General features: G+C 41.5%; 1 protein-coding gene across 2 annotated transcripts in view; it reads right to left on the bottom strand.

The window, feature by feature from the left end:
- Positions 1–22,090, bottom strand: part of TRPC7 (transient receptor potential cation channel subfamily C member 7) — a 74,295-nt gene extending 52,205 nt beyond the window's left edge. For both annotated transcript variants that reach the window (XM_071443253.1, XM_071443252.1), the window contains exons 1-2: positions 21,535–22,090; positions 13,122–13,899 (exon numbers count right to left, since the gene is read on the bottom strand). In XM_071443253.1, the coding sequence (XP_071299354.1) occupies positions 13,122–13,899; positions 21,535–21,536 (780 nt within the window). In that variant the 5' untranslated portion in view covers positions 21,537–22,090. The remainder of the gene's footprint in view (positions 1–13,121; positions 13,900–21,534) is intronic.
- Positions 22,091–22,554: the final 464 nt, after the last annotated feature.

Consider the following 22,554-nt stretch of genomic DNA (forward strand, 5'->3'; position numbering starts at 1 on the left):
CCCTTCTAAATGGAGCCAAGACAAACATGGCCATGGTTTGTCCTCTGAGCAGTGCCAGGTTGCAGCATGGCAGAGCAGAGGGGTCTCCAGGCAAAGGGGGATTTTAGACTCTGTCAGGAGACACCAAGAGATGTGGCCAATATAGGAGCCCAAGGACAAACCAGTGTGTGTCTGTGTTGACATTATTCCTCTCCAAAGAAGCCCAGAAAACAACAGGATCATTTGACTGAGGACCAAAAATTTTCTGACTTCCAACAAGCCAAGGAAATAACATCCCTTGCATCATTGCAAGGATTTCAATGGCAGTTGCTCTGACTGATTTACAAAGAGACTATTTTTTTTTTTTGATGTCTCTTTATTCTTCTCAGCTTTCTAGCTGCAATTCATCTCTTCCTATGCACTGCAGAAGCTCATGTCTGAGACAGCATATCCCTCCACCAAGGGGATAGAGCATTCAGGAATCCATCAAACCACTGACTTTGGATTTCATCTTGTACCTATTGACTGGTAGATACATTAAATACTTCAAGAAGCTCGACAAGAGGGTGGTAGTAATTCTAGCTGTGGGGTTGAAAATCCTTTAGAATTGTTACCGTGTTTTGCAGCATCATTTGCAGGTACAGGTATATGATTAATCTTCAGCAATAACATTCCAAGAACTTTGAAGTGTGAACTGTCAAAAGCAGCAGAAAGGACAGGTTTGCACCTCCCTGTTTCCTTTCTACTCTTTTGTACTTTAGCTCTTTTCTGCTCTAGCAAATCTAGAAACTTACAAGCTCTTACAAATCTAAAAACTACCAATAATACCTTCTGGGAAATTATTAATATTTTTGATAAATGTAGCTTCAGTGGGACCAAAACTAATGAATAAATTTTGGAAGCTGTTTTTCCATCAATAAAAACATTAGAAAAGGAAAAATACTTTACTTTGACTTCCCCTTGGAACAATTCCTTTAAAAGGTGTCTGGATGGTTTTTAAAATCTAAAATTAATGGATGTATTATTTGGGGAAGCAAACACAGGAATCAAAGACAATCCTTAAAAAAGTTAAGGACTGTGACTGAGCACAATTCCTGACTCTTCAAAGTTTTAGATTCCCTAGCATAAGAAATTTCAGAATCCACTCTCAGCCTTTTTTATTACTTCTATTGATTTTCTTTACTATCTGAAACTTGAAATAAGTTTCCTGTACATGTGAACTCCCTCTACACTGAAATTAATGGATGATTTGACTTATCCAAAGTTCTCACCCTGAACAGAATACAGTCTTGCTTTTCATACCTAATGAGTTGCCAGAAAAACACCTCCATCTCCTCTCCTGCTTTCCCCCAAAGTCACCTTCAGCCTGACATTACTGAGCATCCCTGTGCAGGAACAGCAGTGCTATTCAGCAGAGAGCTGCAACCCCATTCCAAGTCTCTGAAAATAATTGTTTAACCTAGAACAGAAATTATATTGGTCTAAAATTTTTTTTAAAAAATGAGAATATTTAAAGTCTTAAGGTTAGCATAGAAGCTTTTCAACATAAGATGGCATTTGATGCTTGAGGTGCTTCTCTTTCCTATCACCTCAGCTTGTTTTCAAACACACATCACAAATAAGCCACAGCTTTTGATTCCTCAGCTGAGTGAAAGGTGTTTTTTTCCTCCAGATTTTCCCTAGTTCATTTGAATGTTTATGCTGAAACACCTGTTTTCAGAAGATAAACTGTCAAGTCCCTGGATGTCTCATAAACAGGACAGAGGCATTAGTGAAATGTGCATGCAAAATGTGGGGAATACACAAATGTGGTCAAGGAGAGGGCCTGTCTCCAGTGTCCTGTCAACAGCTTCCCTTTAAATGCAAACTATGCATTTCAAAATAACACTCTGATGGTTTTGTGGTTGAAGAAGAGTTTAGGATCTGCTCATGTCAGCAGTAAAATCAAGCTCATGATGATGCAGTGCATTGCTCCAAATCCCTCTTCATGGCATTCAAACATCTGTTCTCTCCTTGTGTGGGGATCTGACACTGAGAATCACCTGGGAGAAAAGGCCATTCCCCCACCTCATCACAACCTCCTTTCAGGTCATTCTGCAGCTCTGATGTCAGAAATTTTTCAAAGCACAAAGTTACCTCTGGGCCAAGCTTCTCATTTCTCATGCCATCCATACTTTTTCTCTCTGACATTTTCCCATGTATATTACATTTCTGATCTCTTTGTTGCAAGCTTTTCTGGGGAAGATTTCTATTTCCTGTACAATTTGAGATGAAATAACTTCATTTCACTAAAAGAATTAGCTGCTCTTCCTCAATTGTATGGCTCTTTTCAGCTCAGCTGCTTGAAACCTCTGTGTTTCCTGAAAATCAGATGGCAAACAACCAGGAGAAAATAATGTATTTAAATTCACAGTAATTGTTTGCTCATGACAGCTTCATTTATCCCTTAGACTGAGGTAAATTTGGTACCTTCAACTTGCTTAAAAAACACATTTGTATGTTCAAAAGTGCTATGAGTCCCTTCTCTCACAGGAATTTTGGCTACAAGCAGCACATGCATATCAGGAAAAAGACTCCTCCTAAATCCATCCTGCAAATGAATGTTGACCTAATTGCAAGCCACTGCAAATGATATTAATAATTTAAATAACCTTATGTTTTCCAGGTCTCAAACAGCCAACTACCACAGTTCTCAATGCTCAGCAAGGAGAGCTTCTAATAAAACTGGTCACAAGCATCAAAGTGGGTGAAATTGTGGTTCCCACAGCACATCAGCAGCAACCAAGCACTTCAGAAAAACGTGATTCCAGCTGCTGAGTCCTGGCATAGGGCACTCTTGACTTTATGGAAATTCTCCTCTCTCTGAGAAGAGCAGACCTAGAAGTCGTGCTGCAGAACCTTCTTGAGCAGAAATATGAATATAAAATCTCATAATTATATCTCTTTGTTCTGAAATGAGTTCAGATCCTGGAGTTTGGACAGTGAGAATGAAATGACACCCAGTGGGTAATGAGCTGCTTCCATGTTGCACTGGTGACAATTTCCCTGCAACGAATTAAATTCCAGAAAATTGCCATTTTTGATCATGTGAATGCCACAAAACCATAGATACTACAGTACTTAGCACCATTTTAAAGCAATATGAAATTGTTTGTACACCATTACTGTTTATCCACAATTCTCTGAATTGTCTGCCTGGACTCAGTGAGGATAAGTTCATCACAATTATCTACAATAACAACAATTAACAACATAATGAGGGATAAACTAAATCACTTCCCATCTGCATCCTATTTGATGTCAGACTTGAGATCCCCAGAATGTGTTACTTTGTTTACATCCATTAATATGATATTGATTCCCTACAGTGCCTTGGATAAATGTACCTGACTCCATTCTCCCATCTGCTGATCTAACACCATTATTCTATTCCGAGCACTCATCCTCATGATGCACATTTGCAGTTCCAGTAGATATCCCTTCCCAACGTGAATAATGAGCAGCACTCTTTGGAAAGCCATCATCTTGCTCATCACAAACCTCCCAGCTCCTAACTATTCCCAAACCCCAGTGCTGGTACCAGCTGGTTGGTTGGCCATTTGGTGGCACTAATTAAATGCAAAGCTTACCAATGTTGGATTGGAATGATATCACAGTAGTGATCACAGCCTTTTCTGCCTGTTTTCCTCAATAAGAATTGGATTTTGGCTTTCTGAAAATATCTTCATCTTTGGTGCTCTAAGGTTGACCACTCTTGGTACCACTCATTGATGAGGGGAGGAAGAAGGGGGATTGTGTTGCTGTGCCATTTTATATCAGTTAGTAAAACAGCAGGGCCACCCCGACGAAGGGAGAAATGATGAGGATGACTCCATTGATATTTGAAGGCTAATTAATTACTTTATTATACTATATTACACTAAATCTAAACTGAACCTGCACAAGCACTCAACTCTACTGAACAGAATCTTGTGACTCTGCTGACCAACAGTCTGCACACACACTTGGCCCTGACAGGCCAAGGAAACAAAACACCATCACTTGGGGTAAACAATCTCCATCTTGCATTCTACTTTTGCACAAACACAGGTGCAGAAAATGAGATAAGAATTGTTTCTTCTTTCTCTGAGGTTCCTCGCTGTGATTCCCAGAATATATCCTTGGGAAGTTGTGCCTTGCTTTTCTCTGTGAAGAGAAATGCGGCCGCAAGTAAGTGTGCTGAGAAAATTCTCTTTGATGAGTGAGTGTGTAAGGGCAAGCTCAAAGTCAGAGGAGCTCTTAGCTCCCTGCAGAGGACCCAGTGACTGGGATGGAAAGGCCCAATGAATCTTTCCTTTCAACAGCAGCTCAGGGCAGCAGGAACCCTCTCACTGCACTGCCATCAACAGCATGCACCACTTTGAGCACCAGGACTCATTTTGTCTTCCACGCTCAGTGGGCAAGAAAGGAAAACACTCTGTCACTGTTAGCTAAACATAGGCAAGTGGCCAAATCACTGTCCCTGCTCTCAGAGCTCCTGAGCAGCTGGCAGCAGGGCTGGCAGGGAATTTGGGATGCTCTGCAAGGGCTCCAGCCCAGCCACGGCACAGGGACAGGGCAGGCAGGGAAGAGCAGGAGTGGCACAGAGGGCTTTGTCTCACCTTTATTGCTTAGAGACTGGAGAGACAAAGGTTCATCCTGTGGGAGAATCCAGATCTTTGGGAGATTGTGCTAGGGATCAATCCCACCTAGTGATACACAGCCCCCCACGCCTTGCTGTGATGGATCCGAAATGTGAGATGTTACTCCTCATTTGTATAAAGAGAGGAATCCATGAGCAGGGGTCAGCCTTGGATCAGACCTGCTGTCACCCCACTGCTTCACTGCATGTCATTCTTTCAAAGGGTGAGGAAGAAATCATGGCTTCTACAAATCTGAAGAAAATGGTCAATGGGTTTTGCCAGCTACTGAGATTTTCTCTCATGTTAAAGCTGTTATAAAGATCAAAATGGGAGAATAATAAGATTGTGGTAAGCTGAACATTTAAATTTTGAAAGTATTTCTAAACTATTTTTATAGGGATTTTCCAGCTCCTCAGAAATGGGCTCTTGTTAGAGGATGGGCTGCTTATTTTTAAGGAAACACTGAAATCCCAGAGGAAAAATTACCTTAAAGCAATTTCAACTGGTTCCAGATTTTACACTTAATTCTCTACCTGCTAAAGCATCACAGTGATTGGTTTAAAAGCTTTATATGCAAAAATGCTTCTGAATTGCTTGGCAGTGGTGAGGCAACTGCTGTGCTACTTCCTTATGTGACACTTTTCTATTGCTCTCTGCTTCCCAGATGTTTTCTCCCATTAATGATTATAAAAGGATTCCATGTGATTTTATATTTTTATGATCATGTCTGTTGCTCACCTAAACTAAAATCCTGCTCCAGGGACGTGTTCAATCAAGCTGGAAGCAGTAGGATGTGAGTGCTGCAGTTGCAATGTTGCTCATCCTTAACTGAGTAGGACTAAAAACGACTTCCCAGGGAGCTGTAAAGGGTAATAAACATTGCACTGATGGTGTGCACACTGGCATTGCCAAAAAGCTCACTTGCAGCAGCATCACAGGAAATAAAAGTGTCCCAGCTACACTGTCTGGGAGAGTCAGATATTTCCAGGGTTGCATCTGTCTTGCCATCCTCAAATGTTGAAAGTTTCCTTCAAGTTTTTGAGATTTTTTAGGGGAGGCTTAATTCAACTTGAGTCAATTGAAGCATTAATTCAAATGTTCCATTTTCTTACACTGGTGCATTGTCTATGCTTTGATGTGGAGAAGGAAGAACCTTTTTTCCCTTTTCAGTCTTTCAAAAGAGAGAATGGGCTGGTTCCCCAGGAAAGTAAAGAAAAGTTTTTCCTGCATATAAAGCATTTTGATAACTTTAAAGAGCTTTTCTTTTTAGCTGGGAGATTTTAACAACAATGTCACTCCTAGGGTAGGTGAAATAACCTTGTGGGCAGTGGACATTATCCAATTTTATGTGACTGCTCAGTGGCTTGTGCTGCCAACAGAGTTACAACTTCCATGAAAAATGTTCTTCATTTTCCCAGGTACAGGTGTGGGTTGTAGATGACTGAGTTAAACCCTTCCCTGTGAATCACAGCACCTACTTCTCTGCTTGACTGTGATGCTAACACACCTTCACACACAGAGGTACAAATCTGCATTTCTCAAGGCAGCTCCAGACATCCCAGCTTTGGCAATGGCTCTGCACCCCTCTGAAAAGCTTTGAAGATTTTCTTCTCATGCAACATTTTAAAACCATTTTTCTTGGGCAATATGCCAGGCAGAAAATTATTTAATCACAGAGCCTAAAAAGAGCACTTACCAAAACAACTCTCAAAATATAAAAGATATTTCTTAGTTTATAAATAAGTAGAGAGCAACATAAGAGTCACAGATTTGGTGGGGTTTAAGGGCAGAAAGACTATATATATCCTTTTTCCACGGTTTTTGCTACATATCTTTAGAAAAATGTAACCACAATGAATTAATTTAGCTATCAAGACAAAGCTGGTGTAGCAGCTATTAATAGTGAATTTGTCTCTGAAAAAGAACAGCATAGAGAATGAGTTCCTTCTGCACAGAGTGAGTCCCACTCAGTGAGCCAAGCACTGATTTCACTAGAAGGCTTAAATCTATTCTCCTTCTCCCAGGCTATTTCCATTATCACTTTTAATTTCCTCTCTTATTTTAATACCTAATTTGTTCCAACAAGAAGTTAAACTTGTAACAATAGGAAATTTGTTTCCCTGCTTTACTGGGACTTGATTCTTTCCTGTACTATGAGTTGGGTAATTATTGGTTGTACCTGTTTATGCATTTGCTTTGCACAAGTGAAAATTAAAATAAAAAAATCATAGGTTCTAAATGTGCATGCTTTCATGGCAGTGGGGAAAATCGGTTTATAGGTGAGAGGGGGAAAAAAGGATCAGTCCTTTTTAAAAGTTAAAAACCACCAAACCACATTCCTGACTCCGTCCCTAAGAAAAAAAAAAATATTCTCACTGAAGATTGACCTGGAAAAATTAATATCCAAAAAAAAATCATTTGGGAGTAATGATGTTCCTATACTCATTTGTACTGGGATGCTTAATTTTCAAAACAGGCAGTAGGTAAGACTAAGAGCTGTGCAAGAGAAATAAAAACAGTAATAAAAGGCAATGAGTACATTCTGCCTACCAGACCAAATTTCTGAGGTTCCCTGCTGGCTTCTCTTCTTAAAACCCAGCAAAGTGAAACATGAGGAAAAAAAAAGAAAGCTGCTTAAGTAAAAAATCCATCTCTTTAAAATATGCAACTCCTGTCTGGAAGAAAAATAAAGGAACAGAATGTCTGAAAAATTAAATGAAAACTTAAACAAATGCCATATAAACACACTAAAGCCTTTAAGAGCAACTTGCTGAGATAATAAATATGAGTCATAAAAAGTAATCCCAAACATAACAGAAGCAAGATGTCTGCCAGAGAATATGTTGAGGGCAGAGATTAAGAAAAGATGAAAAGATCACTGAAGGAAGAATGGGTCAGAGTGGAGATATAAAGTGATGGACTTACAGGAATGTTCATGAGGATAATTACAGAGGTTCCCACGCCAGTTTCTGCTTTCAGTGGGAGAGGAGTTGCAGGCACCAGCTCCCATCAGTCAGCCCTGAGAGCAAACAAACCCCAGAGTCTGCCCAGCCTGGGTAGGAAGCAGAGTTTATAAGTACAGCCCTGCTGGTTTACAGTCTGAGGGTTTTCAAGTATTTTTCTCTTTCCAAGTTCACTGCCATCCTCCATTCTCTCAAAGGATGGAGGATACTATTTCACTCTTCAATGTTTTATGCCATTTTCCATCATTTTGTCACTCATTTCAAAATAGTCTAATAATAGATATTTTTTTAACTCCCTGCAGCATGGAGCCAGAAATACCAAGAAAATGGACTGAGTAATTTCTCTTTAAAAGTTTAAGTTAAGCATATCCTGTGCAGTTAACAATTTATAGTTAGGCAGAATGAAAGCTGGAGCTGACTTACTGAGGCAGGAGGAGAGCCAGATCATCCTAGCAAATCATACAGTCTCAAGGGCTGTTTTGTTACTCTTCCAGCATCATGGGAACAGAGGGGTTTGAGGCTCAGCTGCTCTCCATCACTGCAGCCCCAGTGGAAGCAGAGGCAGCTCAGGCTCATCCCTGCAGTATCCACACACTGGACTTGCCCCACCAGCCTCCCATCCCACAGCCTCTCCCAGCTCCTGAGCCTGCACCTGATGCTCACCTGCACATGAGAGCAGGCTCACTGCCAGGACCTGCCTTTGGATCCCAAAAGCTTGTAGAGAAAGTGTTTTAGAGGGAAAAGAGACAGGAAGAAACACATAAGTGAGAAACAAAACACGTTTTGCTGTAGTAATTGCACTGACAATGTTGGTGGGAGCAGTAAACAAAGACCACACACCATATGTCTTCCAGGTGGTGATTTTGATCTTGCTTTTAGTAACATTTTAGTCAAGAGGAGCTGAGCTCTGATTTACTGCTTATGGTTGGTGAAATTTTTTCTAAGCCTCCTTTGTGAGTCTCTAATTTGATTTGTCTGGATTGCTAAATGGAATGATTTGCCTGATTTACTTCATCACAAGGATGCTTCCTGACACACACAAGCATGTGGTCTAATTTGAGAGCATGCAAGGCTGTAAAACAGTCCTGGCTGTGGAGTGGGATCTCACCAGAAAAAGGAGTCCACAGTCACTGCTTTAGGAAAAGTAAACAGAGCTCTTGTTCTGGGTTTCACTCTGTTTCCACATTGTGGACAGTAGTATTGAGCTGATGCTGCTGTTTAAGACAGTTGCAAAGGCATTTCCTGCAGGCTGCTTGCTAGAAATTCAATCTCCTAAGGCTTTTGATAGACATATAAAAACAATTCTGTTGACACTGCTTTGAATATTCCAGCCTTGGCAATGAGTCACCTGGCTGTGACCAGCTGGTGACTGCAGACATCTGCATATGCACTCAGGGAGATGGATTCCTCTGGACCAAAGGGGAGAGCAGTTCTCATCAGCCTGGCTCAGGGGTGCCTGCCTGCTCCAGATGGACAAACCCTGGCTGTGTTATTCACACTGCAAGTGACATCAGACTTATTTCTATGAGCAAAACAAACAGAATCCTCTGTAGATGGCACAAGGGTTGTTTGCTTTATGACTGAGGTACAAGATCTGCAAGCTTTTAAAGAAATTGGAATGTACCGAGATTTTTTTTTTTTTTGAATCAAAAGGGGAGAATGAGAGGAGAGAATTCTTCCTGTGTGGACTAGAGAGAACCTAGCTCTGCTAGGCTGACAATAAATGCTTTCTCCCTCAAAAAAGCTTCACATATATATCATTAGCCTAATATCTGGTTTTGTCCCTTTGTGGAAAACTACAAAGCACTTTAACTTTGTCCTATAATTGCTTTAATTGTACTTTTGATTTTTGATTTGAGGTGCCCCTCAGTTTCCTACCCCATTTTTCCTACACTCTGCAGAGGCAGGGTCACTTGGAACCCTTCAATCCGCACGGGATCCTCTCTTTCTCTGCGTTTCAAGGGTGATACAGAAGGGACCCATCCACTGGACTAAATGAGGCCCCAAATCTGTACTGCCTTTGCTCCAGTGGATGTTGGTTTCATTTTTTAAAACACAAAATTAAAACTAGAAAGAGAGAGAAAGTAATGAACTGGTTCTTAATTTAGAGCTTTCAAGTGGGATACACAAAAATGACAAAGCACTGAATTAGGGTTATTCTTTTTCAACTTGGGCTGCCTCCACTACAGGAAATATCATTGCTTGAAGACCTGCACACATACACAGGGACTCTGATGTTTGCTTCTCTCTCTTCTGAAATCTGTCTCTTAGGGGTTTCCCACCCACCCCATTTCTATGTGTATTGTCATAGAAACAACTGGTTCCATATTTTTCATTTTACTTTGGAGAAGGGGTCATATTCATTTCTAGACTAATGGACTATAAATTTCATAGCAATTTCTTTTTCTACAATTAATAAGAAAAATTTGGGTTTTGGCAACATTTTGCAAAGCTGTTTCATCAGCTTTGCAGCATATTACTGAATCTTAGCAATTTAGGGTGATAAAAATCTATTCAGTTTCTGCCACAGTAAAATATTAAAGACTGGATAAATTGGCCGACCACAGGTAACACAAGTTTTCTTCTTTAAAGTGGTCCATGTGGCTGTTTTGTTTCACATTTCTCTGCACAAAGAGGCAACTTGCTTAAAAAATGTAATGTTCTTTAAAAAATAGCACATGCATTGGCTTCTCATTTTGATGTGCTGAAAGGTGCTATTGCATAAGAGATTTGGGGCAGCAAGCAGCAGGAGAGAGGCACTGCATTTATATTTTAATTAGCTCATGCTAGCAGTTTCTTCAGAGGTTACTAAATTACTATTTGTCCACCTACATTATTAAAATTTTGTGTCTTTCCATTTCAAGGACTCTTTGTACCTCCTGAAAACTGCATTTCTGCAATTGCACATAATTTTTAAATAATGTTCTTAAATAATCCTGAGTGATAATTTTATAAATCTCTTGAGTACCAATTTTAATTATAGAACTTTAGGAATCAAACATATTAAGTTTCTGGGAAAATTCTATTTTAATCACAAAAAAAGCCCTTTAGAACTTGTCTAATTTCATAAATTTTCTTCATTTGTGGGCTTCTTAAACATGTTTTCAGCAATTGTGTTCTTTCCTCAAAATAAATTCTTAAGTTGTCATGTTCTGTGAAAAACCCCCCACTGTTTTATTAATACCCTATTTCACATCACACTGATTATGTTAATAAGAATAAATATTTTTACATAAATACATACCTCTGGGGTTTTTTTTTTTTTTTTTGCTAGAGTGAGAATAGATTAGAATCTCGAGAACTTTCTTATTTCTGGAAGAATTAATATAGCAAAGGAATGTGAAATCTTTGAAGCAAACTTATGGTATGGGTAGGTACTTCACTAACATTTATGGATGTGTGCTGCACAGACCCTTCCAACAAGACAATGAACTTGGAAAACCTGGAAATGCAGTCATTTAGCAAATGGTTTCTAATGTTTTGGGGTTTTTTCCTGGTATTGATTTGTTCACATCCATTTGCCAGTGCAAAGATATAACCACCATGGAGCTCTTCAATATTGGATTGTTGGTTTGCTCCTGGAGGATTTGTGCAAGAGAAGATTCTGGTAGAAATATATTTACTTTTCTGCAGCCAGACACTTATCAGGACTGACAGGCACACAATGCTTGAGGCTGCTCATGCTCCTCTCAATACACAGCTGTCTATGAAATGAAGCTGGAGCATTAATGAGATATTATTGTTGTTAAGTGTGGCCATGAGCCTCCAGTGCTTTCACACTGGAGCAACCCTCACTCAAGCACTGGGATTCACTGAGCCCAAGGAGGTTGCTTCAGTCAGACTGATTCCAAATAAAACTTCCCCTTCAAATTATTGTGTCCTTGCATTCTGATGTACATGGGGAAAAAGAAATTGCAAAATTTTACCCTGATTTTATTGCCCAGAAGATCTCAGTGGTTTGGGAATTTTTTCCTGTTAGTTACTAAAGGGTTGCAAAGCCCAAGAATATGTTTTCTTCTTACTTTTAAACTGGGGAGCACAGATTCATAGAAGCATTTAGGTCGGAAAAGCCCTTTAAGATCCAGCTATAAACTCAAGAGTGCCCAGGCCACCACTAAACCATGCCCCCAAGTGACACATCCGCACATCTCTTAAATCCTTTCAGGGATGGTGACACAGCCACTTCTCTGGGAAGCCTCTTCCAGGGCTTGACCCCCTTCTCTGTGAAGAGATCTTTCCTGATATCCAGCCTAAACCTCCCACGGCACAACTTGAGGCTGTTTCTCTTGTTGCCTGTTATCTGGGAGAAAAGACCAACCCCCACCTGGCCACAACCCCCTTCAGGGAGCTGTAGGGACTGAGAAGGTCCCCCCTGAGCCTCCTCTTCTCCAGGCTGAGGCCCCCATCTCCCTCAGCTGCTCCTCATCAAACTTCTGTTCCAGACCCTTCCCCAGCTCTGTGCCCTTCTCTGGATCTGTTCTAGAAATCCCAAACTCTTTCTTGGAGTGAGGGGCTCAAAACTGAACCTGGGTTTGAAGGCAGCTCCACCAGGGCCTGGTGCAGGGGGGTGATCTCCCCAGTCCTTCGTATTATAGAGCTACAAATCCTGAAAAAGATGCTTTAACACATGAATAGTTTTCTTAATTAGAAATGATGGATTCCTGGTGAGCATCCTGCCCCAGTGTACTCACAATGTGGACTTTATTACCCCAGAGTCACTGATCCTGATTGTAGCAGCACAATAGCCATGTCAGAAAAAAGGCTAATGTTGATGGCTGAGCCACTGAAAATGAGGGGTTTAATGACTAATTTATATTAGAAAGGGAGACAATGCTCTTTACATCATGTAAATGACATACAGAAATACTGCAAATGGCATTGAACATTTACAAACTCATTATGATAATGGAAATCTCAAATAAGTTGTAAGAGAGTTCCACAAGCTCTACTCTTGCGTTTGGCATGATGATAAACTTCATAGCTATTTATTGATTGTTTCTCTTTTCCTTTTTCATGCAATTCATCATGCATAGATGCAGCACCAAACCATTAAGATGCAATGCAGTTTAAATTATTTTACAGAGAACCAAATTTTCTTGATTTATACCTTTTATCATTGTAGCAGAACTAGATGTACTGGATTCTTAAAACAGTCTCTAGAACTCTGCCTCTAAAATAGATTGCTCAATTAAAAGACTTACCTTTCTTACAAAAAACGAGTCTCCATTTTTTGAACAATCTAATTTTTATTCCTGCTGCAAACTAGAGATTCTAAGCAATCACAGTGTGCAACACAGAAACTTAAGCTTCTGCTGTAATATGCAATGTTCAGTTCCAAGCATTTATTAACTGGAGAATGACAGTGATCTGAATCTATGCATAGCTAACACATCTGGCAGTCTCTGCCAGTCTTACTCCCCCACCTCTCAAACAGCAGCCTGAAATTTGATCAAACACATAAACTACTCAACAGCCTGAGCACTCTCAGCCCAAGGAAAAAGGCACAGTGGTGAGTTACCTTAAATTCAGTTTCAATGTTGGCTAGCCTGGCCAGTTCATTGCTAAGCTCTAGAGCAGTAAGGACAGGGTCTTCACTGGACAGAGACAAATAAGCAGCACTGGCTAATCCCTTGTAGGCATTCATTCTTGAGCGAGAGTGGCTAAAGGAGTCTTTCCTCTGCTTTTCCATACATTCATTGCACTTGCAAAAATAGTCATGGGGCCTTTCAATCCGTGCACCTTTGAGAAGCAAGATGTGAACGATTTCATACTCCTGGCAGTGGGCAGCAAGTATGATGGGGGTAATGTCGTGGGAGAAGCGAGTTCCATCTTCGTCGTAGGCGTAGAAGTCATCATCCCTCAGCTCCTGCTCCAGGGGGCTGAGCGTGAGGCGCTGTCCCTGCGCGAAGGCCGGGTGGTTCAGGATCGCCTCCACAATGCGCACGTACCCTTTGCTGATGGCCAACAGCAGGGCATCCCCGACTCGGGCGAGGTTCTCCTTCTTGAGGAGCAGCTCTGTCACTTCCAGGTGCTCGTTCCCCACGGCCAGCTGGAGGGCATTCTGTCCCATGTAATCGACGCAGTTGAAGTTCAAGGTTTTGGATTCCTCCAGCATTTTCCGCACGACGGGAATGTTGCCATACTCTGCGGAGTCGAGGAAATGCTCCTCCTCGGCAGTGAGGCTGGTGCCTTTCTCGTTGAACATGTAGGCAGGGCCCCGGATGGCCTGGCGCCGGCCCTTCTCCCGAAGGGTGGCGTGCCTCCGATGCATGTCTTTAGAATTGCTGTGTCTCAACCTGCAGAAAACCAGAGAGGAATGTTGGTTATATCCCAGCAGAGTCATCATTTCACAGAACCTGGAAGAAGGTTGGAAACTTGTCATTATGGCCACATCTGGCTAGCTTTTTATGGCCTGAGCCAGTTACTTAAAATCATTTTGGATACACGTGGAATAAAGATTAGCTTCTGAACAAAAGACAAGTGATTTGCTCACCCTGATTGCAACAAGGATGCTCAGGACATCCTTGACTTGATAAATAGGAAAATAAATGCATAATTTTATAATATATATAATTTTTATATAATATATTATTTTATATATATTATATAATTATATTAAATATAATATCAATGATTATATATATCATTTTATATTTTTATATTTTATAATATATATCATTTTCCATTTGTATTGTTTAGAATTTCATTACATCATATTTAGGATTAGTATACACAAGATGTTATTTTTCTGAACTATTCTTCTTGAATTTTGTCCTTGAGTGCACGAGCCCTAAAGAATGTTAGCACGACTCTCCCTTGTCAATGGACCTTGGATCAGGCCAATAAACTATGTTCCATAAAGTTCATATGTTTCTAATTTTAAGCACATGGTAACAAGGATAATTATATTGCATATTCTGATAAGATTCAGCTGGTACAAGAAAACCACCTATTCATTCCCTTCTTTTTTTCAAGGTATATACTACCCTTTTTCTGTTTCCTGATGTAGAGAGTTCAATAATGAATTGTCTAATTTCTTACTGAACTACAGTTGGCCACTTCAAATACAAGTATCCAGATCCAGGGGAAAGTCTAAAAAACACAGGAATAACTCCTGATATAGTGTCACAGCAGTCCCCAGTGAGCATCTCTTAGAGAGCTACTGCAGAAATACAAGACACAGGTCTCTCATCACAAACAGAAGGCAGGAGAAAAAGAGTCATAAATTTCCTCCCTGGTTATGTGGCTGAAATGCCCTTCACTTGGAGCTGGTGCGATGAAGACAAACTATTCTTATTCCACCTTCTCTGGAAGTCCCAAAGAAAGCAATGTTATGTGCAGTTTGTCTCATGGATGAGAAAACGTACTTTTGTATGAAATAAACATAAATCCTAAATGTATCTGTGCCTTTAAAACATTCATATTTTGCATTCAGAGCTGTCTCAATGTTGCTCTTTTAAAAAATTTTATTGCAGCAGCCTTTCAAGACACTCACAGTGCCTTTTAGAGTCTAAGCATGTGGAGTTAATTGCCATCCAAAGCCCACAGAACGTGCAGCCTGAGTAAAAAGGTAAAAACACCTCTTTCACAGACAGCATTTGCACTCAGCCCAATGGCAAGTCCTAAATCACTTGGGTAAAATCTTCAGGAGCCTCTGAGCTGCAGTGGACAGATGTAACAAATAAGCAGGTGTTAATGCTCAGTGGGTGGCAATGGTTCATCCTTCCACACTCCATCTGTTCTCCAAGTCAGTGCTGACCTTCAGTCAATGAAAAGTTCATGTGTTTCTCTGAAAAAATACTACAGAAGTTGGAAAGTTCTGCAGTGAGTGACAAGAGGGAACTGTGCCAGGAGACAAAGTGGAGAAGGTACATTGCCTTCAAGAACAGGTAACAAAGGAGTGACAAAGGAACCAGCAAGAACCTGGCAAAACACAGGGTTATCAGAAACCCAAAGTATCTAAAGATCCAGGACACTGAAATTGTCAAGGTTGCTATTCTTATGGCACTAATATATACATATGTATCTATCATTTAAATTCATCACTTTTGTGCTGATATGGACTGAAGACTTTCAAACAAATTTTACAGCATTTTTTTCAAGAGTTACATTAAAATTTAAACAAATCCTAGGGAATCAATTATGTGACCACGCAAGGTTGAAACAGATTCATAATTGAGAACCTCTCCCCCCAAGCTTTGATGCATAACTGTAACATCTTAATAAAAGCTAGTAGGAACTGAACATATCATCCCAGGCTCCATTGAGAGATAAAGTGCTGTATGAATCTTAAAACTATTTCCTTCCAGCGTGGTTTGAAGTTGAAGAAGCACACAGAGATGAGGTATACAAGAATAATGAAGGCAATATGGTTAAGTGAATTAATTCCCTAGACTGCATGAAATTTACTATAAGAGAAAACAATAACAACTAAATAAATAAATTATGCAATTTACATATTTGACAGGGATATAGAGTTCTCTAAAGCCAAAAACTGCCTGGGGTAAAATTTGGGACCCTTTGAAGTCAACATTATAGGTTTCATTGATTTCAGTGGAGTCCAAATTTTGGAAACATATATGCATCCACACTGATATTTTCCTCAGCAATTAGCTTTCATCTCAGAAGCAGTTCCAGTAAGGCCAGGAAGAGTAACACATGGTTAAAAAGAAGTGTTTAACCATATGCACAAATGCTTTTCTAAACTGGAGCTCCTGTCCTTAGCCACTCAGGACAGCATTTACATTTTAAACATGTAGTGGAACCTTGCTGAGTTCATGCAAGGACTGCACATGCAAAGAAACACTTCTGAGTTGTGACTTTGTTAAGTGGGGAGTTATAGAACCAGAAAGCACTTTAAAAATTTACAGCCTTGGGAGTCCCTGAGTGTTGAATTAAATCTCTTAAAATGTTAAGCAACTTGAAAGGACAAGCAAGTGATGACTTAAGCCATCATTGCTGGGATCAAGGGGAAACCAGTCCAGACCAGGTAGGTGCTCAGTGATCACCCATGAGTGCAGCAGGATTGAACATGCCTGAATATTTTAGGACAGTTAATTTTATTGGCTGTTTCAAGCTGGAGGAATTCCACTTGAATTTTTTGATATTCAAAGCCCATGTATGGTAAGGCATTTGGCAACCTTATATTTGTTGTTATACTTAAGTGTCAGTACTGGAAGCAACTCAGAAATATCTATAATTTCCAATAGTAAGAAATCTATTAGATATTTTCCTTATGTAAAAGTAAAGTTCTTGATTTTTTTTTTTGTTAGAAAACTTTTCAGGTATGTTTTTACCTCTAAAGGACAACCCACATAGATGGGACAGATAGTCTTATAATCACACCCAAAGTAAAGATAAACACACAAAATATTACTGCTGGCCTAGTTAAGATTTTTACCTGAAAAAGAGGTTAGAGTTTGGCCTAGAGCTATTTCACACCTGTTTGTTGTATATGTGAAAACATGCCAGAAAAAGAGGACCTTCATTTCACTTTCTCCAATTCAGAGAGAACACTGCTTTCATACACAGTTTCTAACAACAGAAATTGCATCAGAAAAAGAGGAAACAGGAAAGAACACCTGCTCTTCACAGAGATAATGAGCATCCAATATTTATCTTGCCATAAATGTTCAGCAGGGATGTCCCCACAGCACAGAGCTGATCTCCGCTCCCTGCAGCTAAGGGCAGGAGCACCAGCATCCAGAGGGCTTCACCTCAGATGAATCATGACCCCCCCACCCCCTTGCTCATCAGCAAAGATCAATATCTCAGCTATCACACTTTATCATCTTTATAGAGTAGTAGAGATGAATAAAAAATTACACTTTTAACTTTGAATAATTTCATTAGACATGCTCAGCTGCCAAACCCCCTTCTGAAAAAAAGTTATACTTATGCTTGACCTGAGCACTGAATCATGACAAGAGAAGCAGTAGTGCAAAGAGCAAAGTATGCAGTACCTGAAGCTCTTGGAAACTGAACCCTACTGCAATGTCACGACTGTACTCAACACCTTGTTCTGTTCTGCTTTTCAGCTGTGTGCAGGCAGATTTAGAACTAATCATATTTACTGAGCCTGTGTAGTGTGCTCACTTAATAAAAGTAATTGTGACTTGATTGCATTTATCTTATCATTTTTCTTCAAAGGTGCTTTGGATTGAAATGACTCCGTATTTGCATATTTTATTGAGACAGCTACTGATCAAACTCATCAGGCACTGCAGTTAAATACTGTGTTTTTCCAGGAAAGGATGCCAATACATGCAGTGCTCTTGGAGACAAAATGGTCCAGGAAAAGAAAATTAAAAATTTCAGAGCCTGAGTACTGCTTGCAGCAAAGCACATCCAGCTTTCCATGGCTGAGGGAGCCACAAGATGTCTGGACTCCTGTGGGGAGTGGAGAAGAATAGCTCTTTCTGAAAGGTGATTTAGCTGGTAACAAATCTTCCTCTGGGAGCATTTCAGTTTCTAATTAAAGTGACTGAGAGCAGGTCCTTGCAATTGGCTCTGACGGCACTGAGACACTCAGTGTCTGAGAGGGGAACATGGCACAACATGAGATTTGTTCTTAAAGGGGATGCATTAGAAACACACTGAAGCTGAAACTCTCCTTTTTCTTTGCAGCCACACTCTCTTAACTGATCTGAGTGCTGACATGTAGGACAGGGTGGACATAACAAAGGAGTTGAGCTGCTTCACATGGAGCTTATTCCAGCAAATGGCCTCTCCTTGACCTTCCTTTCCACAGTGCTCCAGACTCTGCCATTCAGCACCTTCTGCTGCCTCTCCAGTCCCACACAAAAACCTATGGAAGGGCAGGGCTACCACCTGGAGCTGGGGCTTGGAGAAAATGTTCAAAGACCCGAGTGCCTTAAAAGGCTGAATTGGAGTTTTTACACATGGCTTTGAACCAGAGCTTTAAAAGTGTGTAGGAGAGGCTGAATAGTACCTGCCTGAGTTTTTAAAACATCCAAAGTCTGTGAAAGATATTGAAATCAATAGGTATTAGGAACTGCAGCAATTCTGGAATTCTCAGGTGATGTCAACCTTTACCTGTCTTTAAGCCTAGAAATTGAGCAGGACTTTTACAAAGGCAGCTTTAGGGACACTTGGTCTCTGACTACACTTTGGGTTTGCCTTCTCTAAGTGGGGAGAGGTTGGCAGGAGTCTCCCTGTGTCCTTTCAATGGCCCCCTTTGTTCAGAAACTACAGAAGAGACTTTGGATATATGACCATTACTGTGCTCTATAAGCTCTGTAAGCACCCCTCAGAGCAGGCTTTGATGAGACCTTAACTCTGCCTTGTTGAAAAGAAAATTTCAGTTTCTGAAAGCCATTTTGAAAGTACTGCCCTCAGTTCCTGCAGAGCCTCAGAAACTGTCTAATTGACACTTTATTTATTATTTTTCTTTCTACTTACATCAATACTTCTGAAAAGAATCAGGGCACATAAAGGCTGCAGACTCCCTGAGGCCTCTTTGGAATTGACACAGCTCTTATATATCAAAGGACCATTTTTCTCTGTTAACCCTTGGTTCCACACAGAAAACCTGGCCAGGTAAGACATGCTATAAACATGAACAAAATAGAAGGAAATTGGGTTCTAAAAGCAAACACAAACTGATATAGAAATCAATCAATTTAAATGAATAATTCAAAATTTTCAGAGTAAAAATAGTAGAATGTTTAATCTTTTAATTAAAAATTGCAACTTATTTTGAAGTCTACTCCAGACTTCAGGCAAGGAACACAGACTGAACACAACTGCATACATTTATTATCCTATATACAACAGGCTACCATTCCAAATGCTGCACAGACTTGTATTGCCAGAGTCCTCTGATACCCCCTTTTCCTTCAAAATCTTAATCAGCCTTTAAAATCTTACCTTAAGTCAAGCTTTTTCTCCTGTAAGACAAGAATTTTAAGTATCCTTTCTCACATATTGCTGATTTACTATGTAAACAGACTCAGTAAAATTTGGGATGGCTGCTTTGATTGGCAGCAGCTTATTCTGAAGTTTTCTATGCTTTGAAAAGCTGAAGTGCCACTTTGTTTATTCTTGGATTGTGACCAACATTGAAAACCCCAATTCAATACCATCAGCAATGTGGTCATTCTCCTACATGTAAAGTTGAGTACATGTCTAGGATGTATTATTAGGTTTTTTTTATTAATAGATTTTTAGATGTAATTAATAGAAAATTTTAGCCCATGCAGGCAGATTTAATTCATTTGCAGAGTAGCCCTACAAACCAGATGCAGGAAGTAATATCCTCTCCCCATCATTCCCACTGCTCATACAGATAAAAGAAAAATTTGGAAAGAGGTCTCTCTCCTCGTGGAATTACAGGAGCAGTCAGCAAAACCACACCTTTTCAAATCTTTTTAAGGAATGGCAGCATGAGAATGTTCAGGAAGACAAACCAGGCCTCTGGTGCCATTAAAAAATGCTGATCAATGACACACATGAACACTTTTAACATCTTAGTGACGTGAAGCAAAAGCTCTGAGGACAATAGCCTAGAAACATTTAGGGTGGACCACCAAATCTTTAACAGCATCTACATTTTCAAATCCTCCCTGGTCTCTGTTAGAAAAGAGGCAGCTCTGTCTTGTGGTTTGGAAAAAAAGAAAGGATATGGAATTTGGTTTTCTACCAGCTATCTTGCAGAAAAAAACATCCGCTGCTTTTCAGCTGTCTCACCCTCCTCTTTCTTATAAATCATCAGCATTTTCTTCCCCATCCCATAGAAATGTCGTGCACCAATACAAGACTTTCACAGCAGGAGAGACTGATAAATAATCACCTTTGCTCTTTTATTCAAATTCTTCTTGTGTTATAAAACAAGTACTAGGTTACTTTTTTCCCCTTCCTTCCTTGTTTCCCCTTAATCTCTGGTTGTGAAGTTGGCTAATTATTAAAAATTTATCACAGAACACTTGAGATAGATGTACCAAAATTAAGGTATTTTTACATTCTCTCCCATCGTTCATTCATTAATAGGTTTGACCACCAAATCAACTGTCACAAGAAGAATGAGTTCTACTTTTTTTTTTTTAATCTGGCTTTAGGAACTAGGAATAATTCACCCTCACTGTTGAAGTGCTTCAAAACTCAGGCTTGGATCATACTAGAGAACACAACAGAGAAATACCTGTTCATTCATAAATTTTTACTAGTGATGAGAGAAACGAAAAATCTCCAATTGTTCAAGCAGGGGGCAGTGTAACGCTGATTTTCATCAAGCAGTTCCATTAAAAAGAGCAAGAAAAGCTTTGAAAAGAACTAGTAATCTCTGTTCTGGCTGCATGTCATTTTCCCCTACTGATGCACCCTTTTCAATGCTCACTTCATAGTTATCTCAAGACAGGAAACAACGTGCAGAGAAGGACCCCTGACAACCATTAGACCTTGCAAGCTGCAACAGGCACGATACAGGCAGGATACAGTGTCCCCTTTCACTTTTTTTTTTAAATTTTATTTTTCATTTCACCTTGCCCAAACTGCTTTAACGAAAAACAAACCCTTAAACATTTCACCCAGCTACCAAAGAAGACAACAGCATGCCTCCAAACCATGTGCTGCCAGCAAACAACAAGCCCTTTGCATTACACTGAAAGCAAGCACAAATTCCAAGGGTGAAAAGCCAAAACACTGGTGAAAAGCCAAACCACTCGTGAAATCCAAACCACCTGCACACCCATCCAACCCACCCTGGTCCCACCAGCCCATCCTCAGGCTTGCAGGAGACCGAGTCACCCGGAGCCCTCTCCAACCCCCACAAAACTTCCCGGTGCCTAAGTAAGGAGCGGCATTGCAGCGAGGAGCCGAGAGGAGAGGGGCAGGGGCACCATCCACCCATCCACCCATCCATCCATCCATCCATCCACCCATCCATCCACCCCCATCCCCGCTCAGCCTCTTACATGTGCGCGTCGGGCAGGCTCCGTTCAGCGGGCGGCCGTGGCCGCGGGGCGCTGGCCGCGGTGCCGCTCGGTCCTGCCGCTGTCCGCGGTGCTGCAGCCGCCGCCCAAGCCGCTCATCCTTATCCCACCCTCGGAGCTGCCGGGGCACGGCTCCCCGGGAGCGCCCGCGCTTCGCCTCCTGGAGGAAGAGCCGGCTGCGAGGTTGGCATGAGCGTGGCGTTGTCCTGCCCGTCTTCCCTCCCCCTGTTGGCACGCCGCTGTCCTCCCGGAGGTGTGGATTCGATGCTGGCTTGGGCGCGCCCCCTTCTCAAGCCCGGAGCCCAGGCGGGGCCAGAGCCTTCCCGGGGAGGGCAGGGCTGCCTGGGGCTGCCCAGCGGGCGGGGGGCTCCGCGGGGCTTTCCCCTCGCATGCCAGGCTCTGCCTCACCCCGCTGTGCCGCCCCGCTCCGCGAGCGGCTGGAGCCGCTTCTCCCCGTCTGCCATGCCCGGGCTGGGACTGTTTGATCCCTTACCCAGGAGAGCCCGGCTTTTAGGAAGTGGGGGAGAAGGGCTGTGTGTATGCGTGTGCTAGGAGAGGAGGGAAAGGAGAGTGAAACCAAGGTGCAAAAGAATCAGTCAGTTCAATCGCTCCCCTCCCTTGCATGGCAGGGGAGAGCTGCCAGAACAACTTCAAGCTGCATCCAGGAGCACTTGGGGCATCGATCTGTCCCCCATTCTGAGTGGTAACAGCAGGTGTTCTTCCTCCAGTCACCCCCCTGGATGCTCCCAGTGCCTCCCACACAGCTCCAGTCACACAGGGCTCTCCAAGTCCCTGACCTTCCATGTCCTTCCCCACTGGTGCAACTCCCCTGCCACCTGCTTTGCCTTACCTGGATGCAAGGATCCCCTAACCATGCAATTACCAAATAATGCACCCTGCCTCCCCTGCCGTGTCTCTGGGAGTTCAAGCCTGGAGGAGCCCCTCTGCTTGGAGGGATGATGGTGGGAGGCAGGCCAGAGCTCTCCAAACAGCACACATGGG

The sequence above is a fragment of the Agelaius tricolor genome, unplaced genomic scaffold (genome assembly GCF_023055355.1).
Source record: "Agelaius tricolor isolate 1412-34295 unplaced genomic scaffold, bAgeTri1.0.p SCAF_18, whole genome shotgun sequence".
Classification (NCBI taxonomy): Eukaryota; Metazoa; Chordata; class Aves; order Passeriformes; family Icteridae; genus Agelaius; species Agelaius tricolor.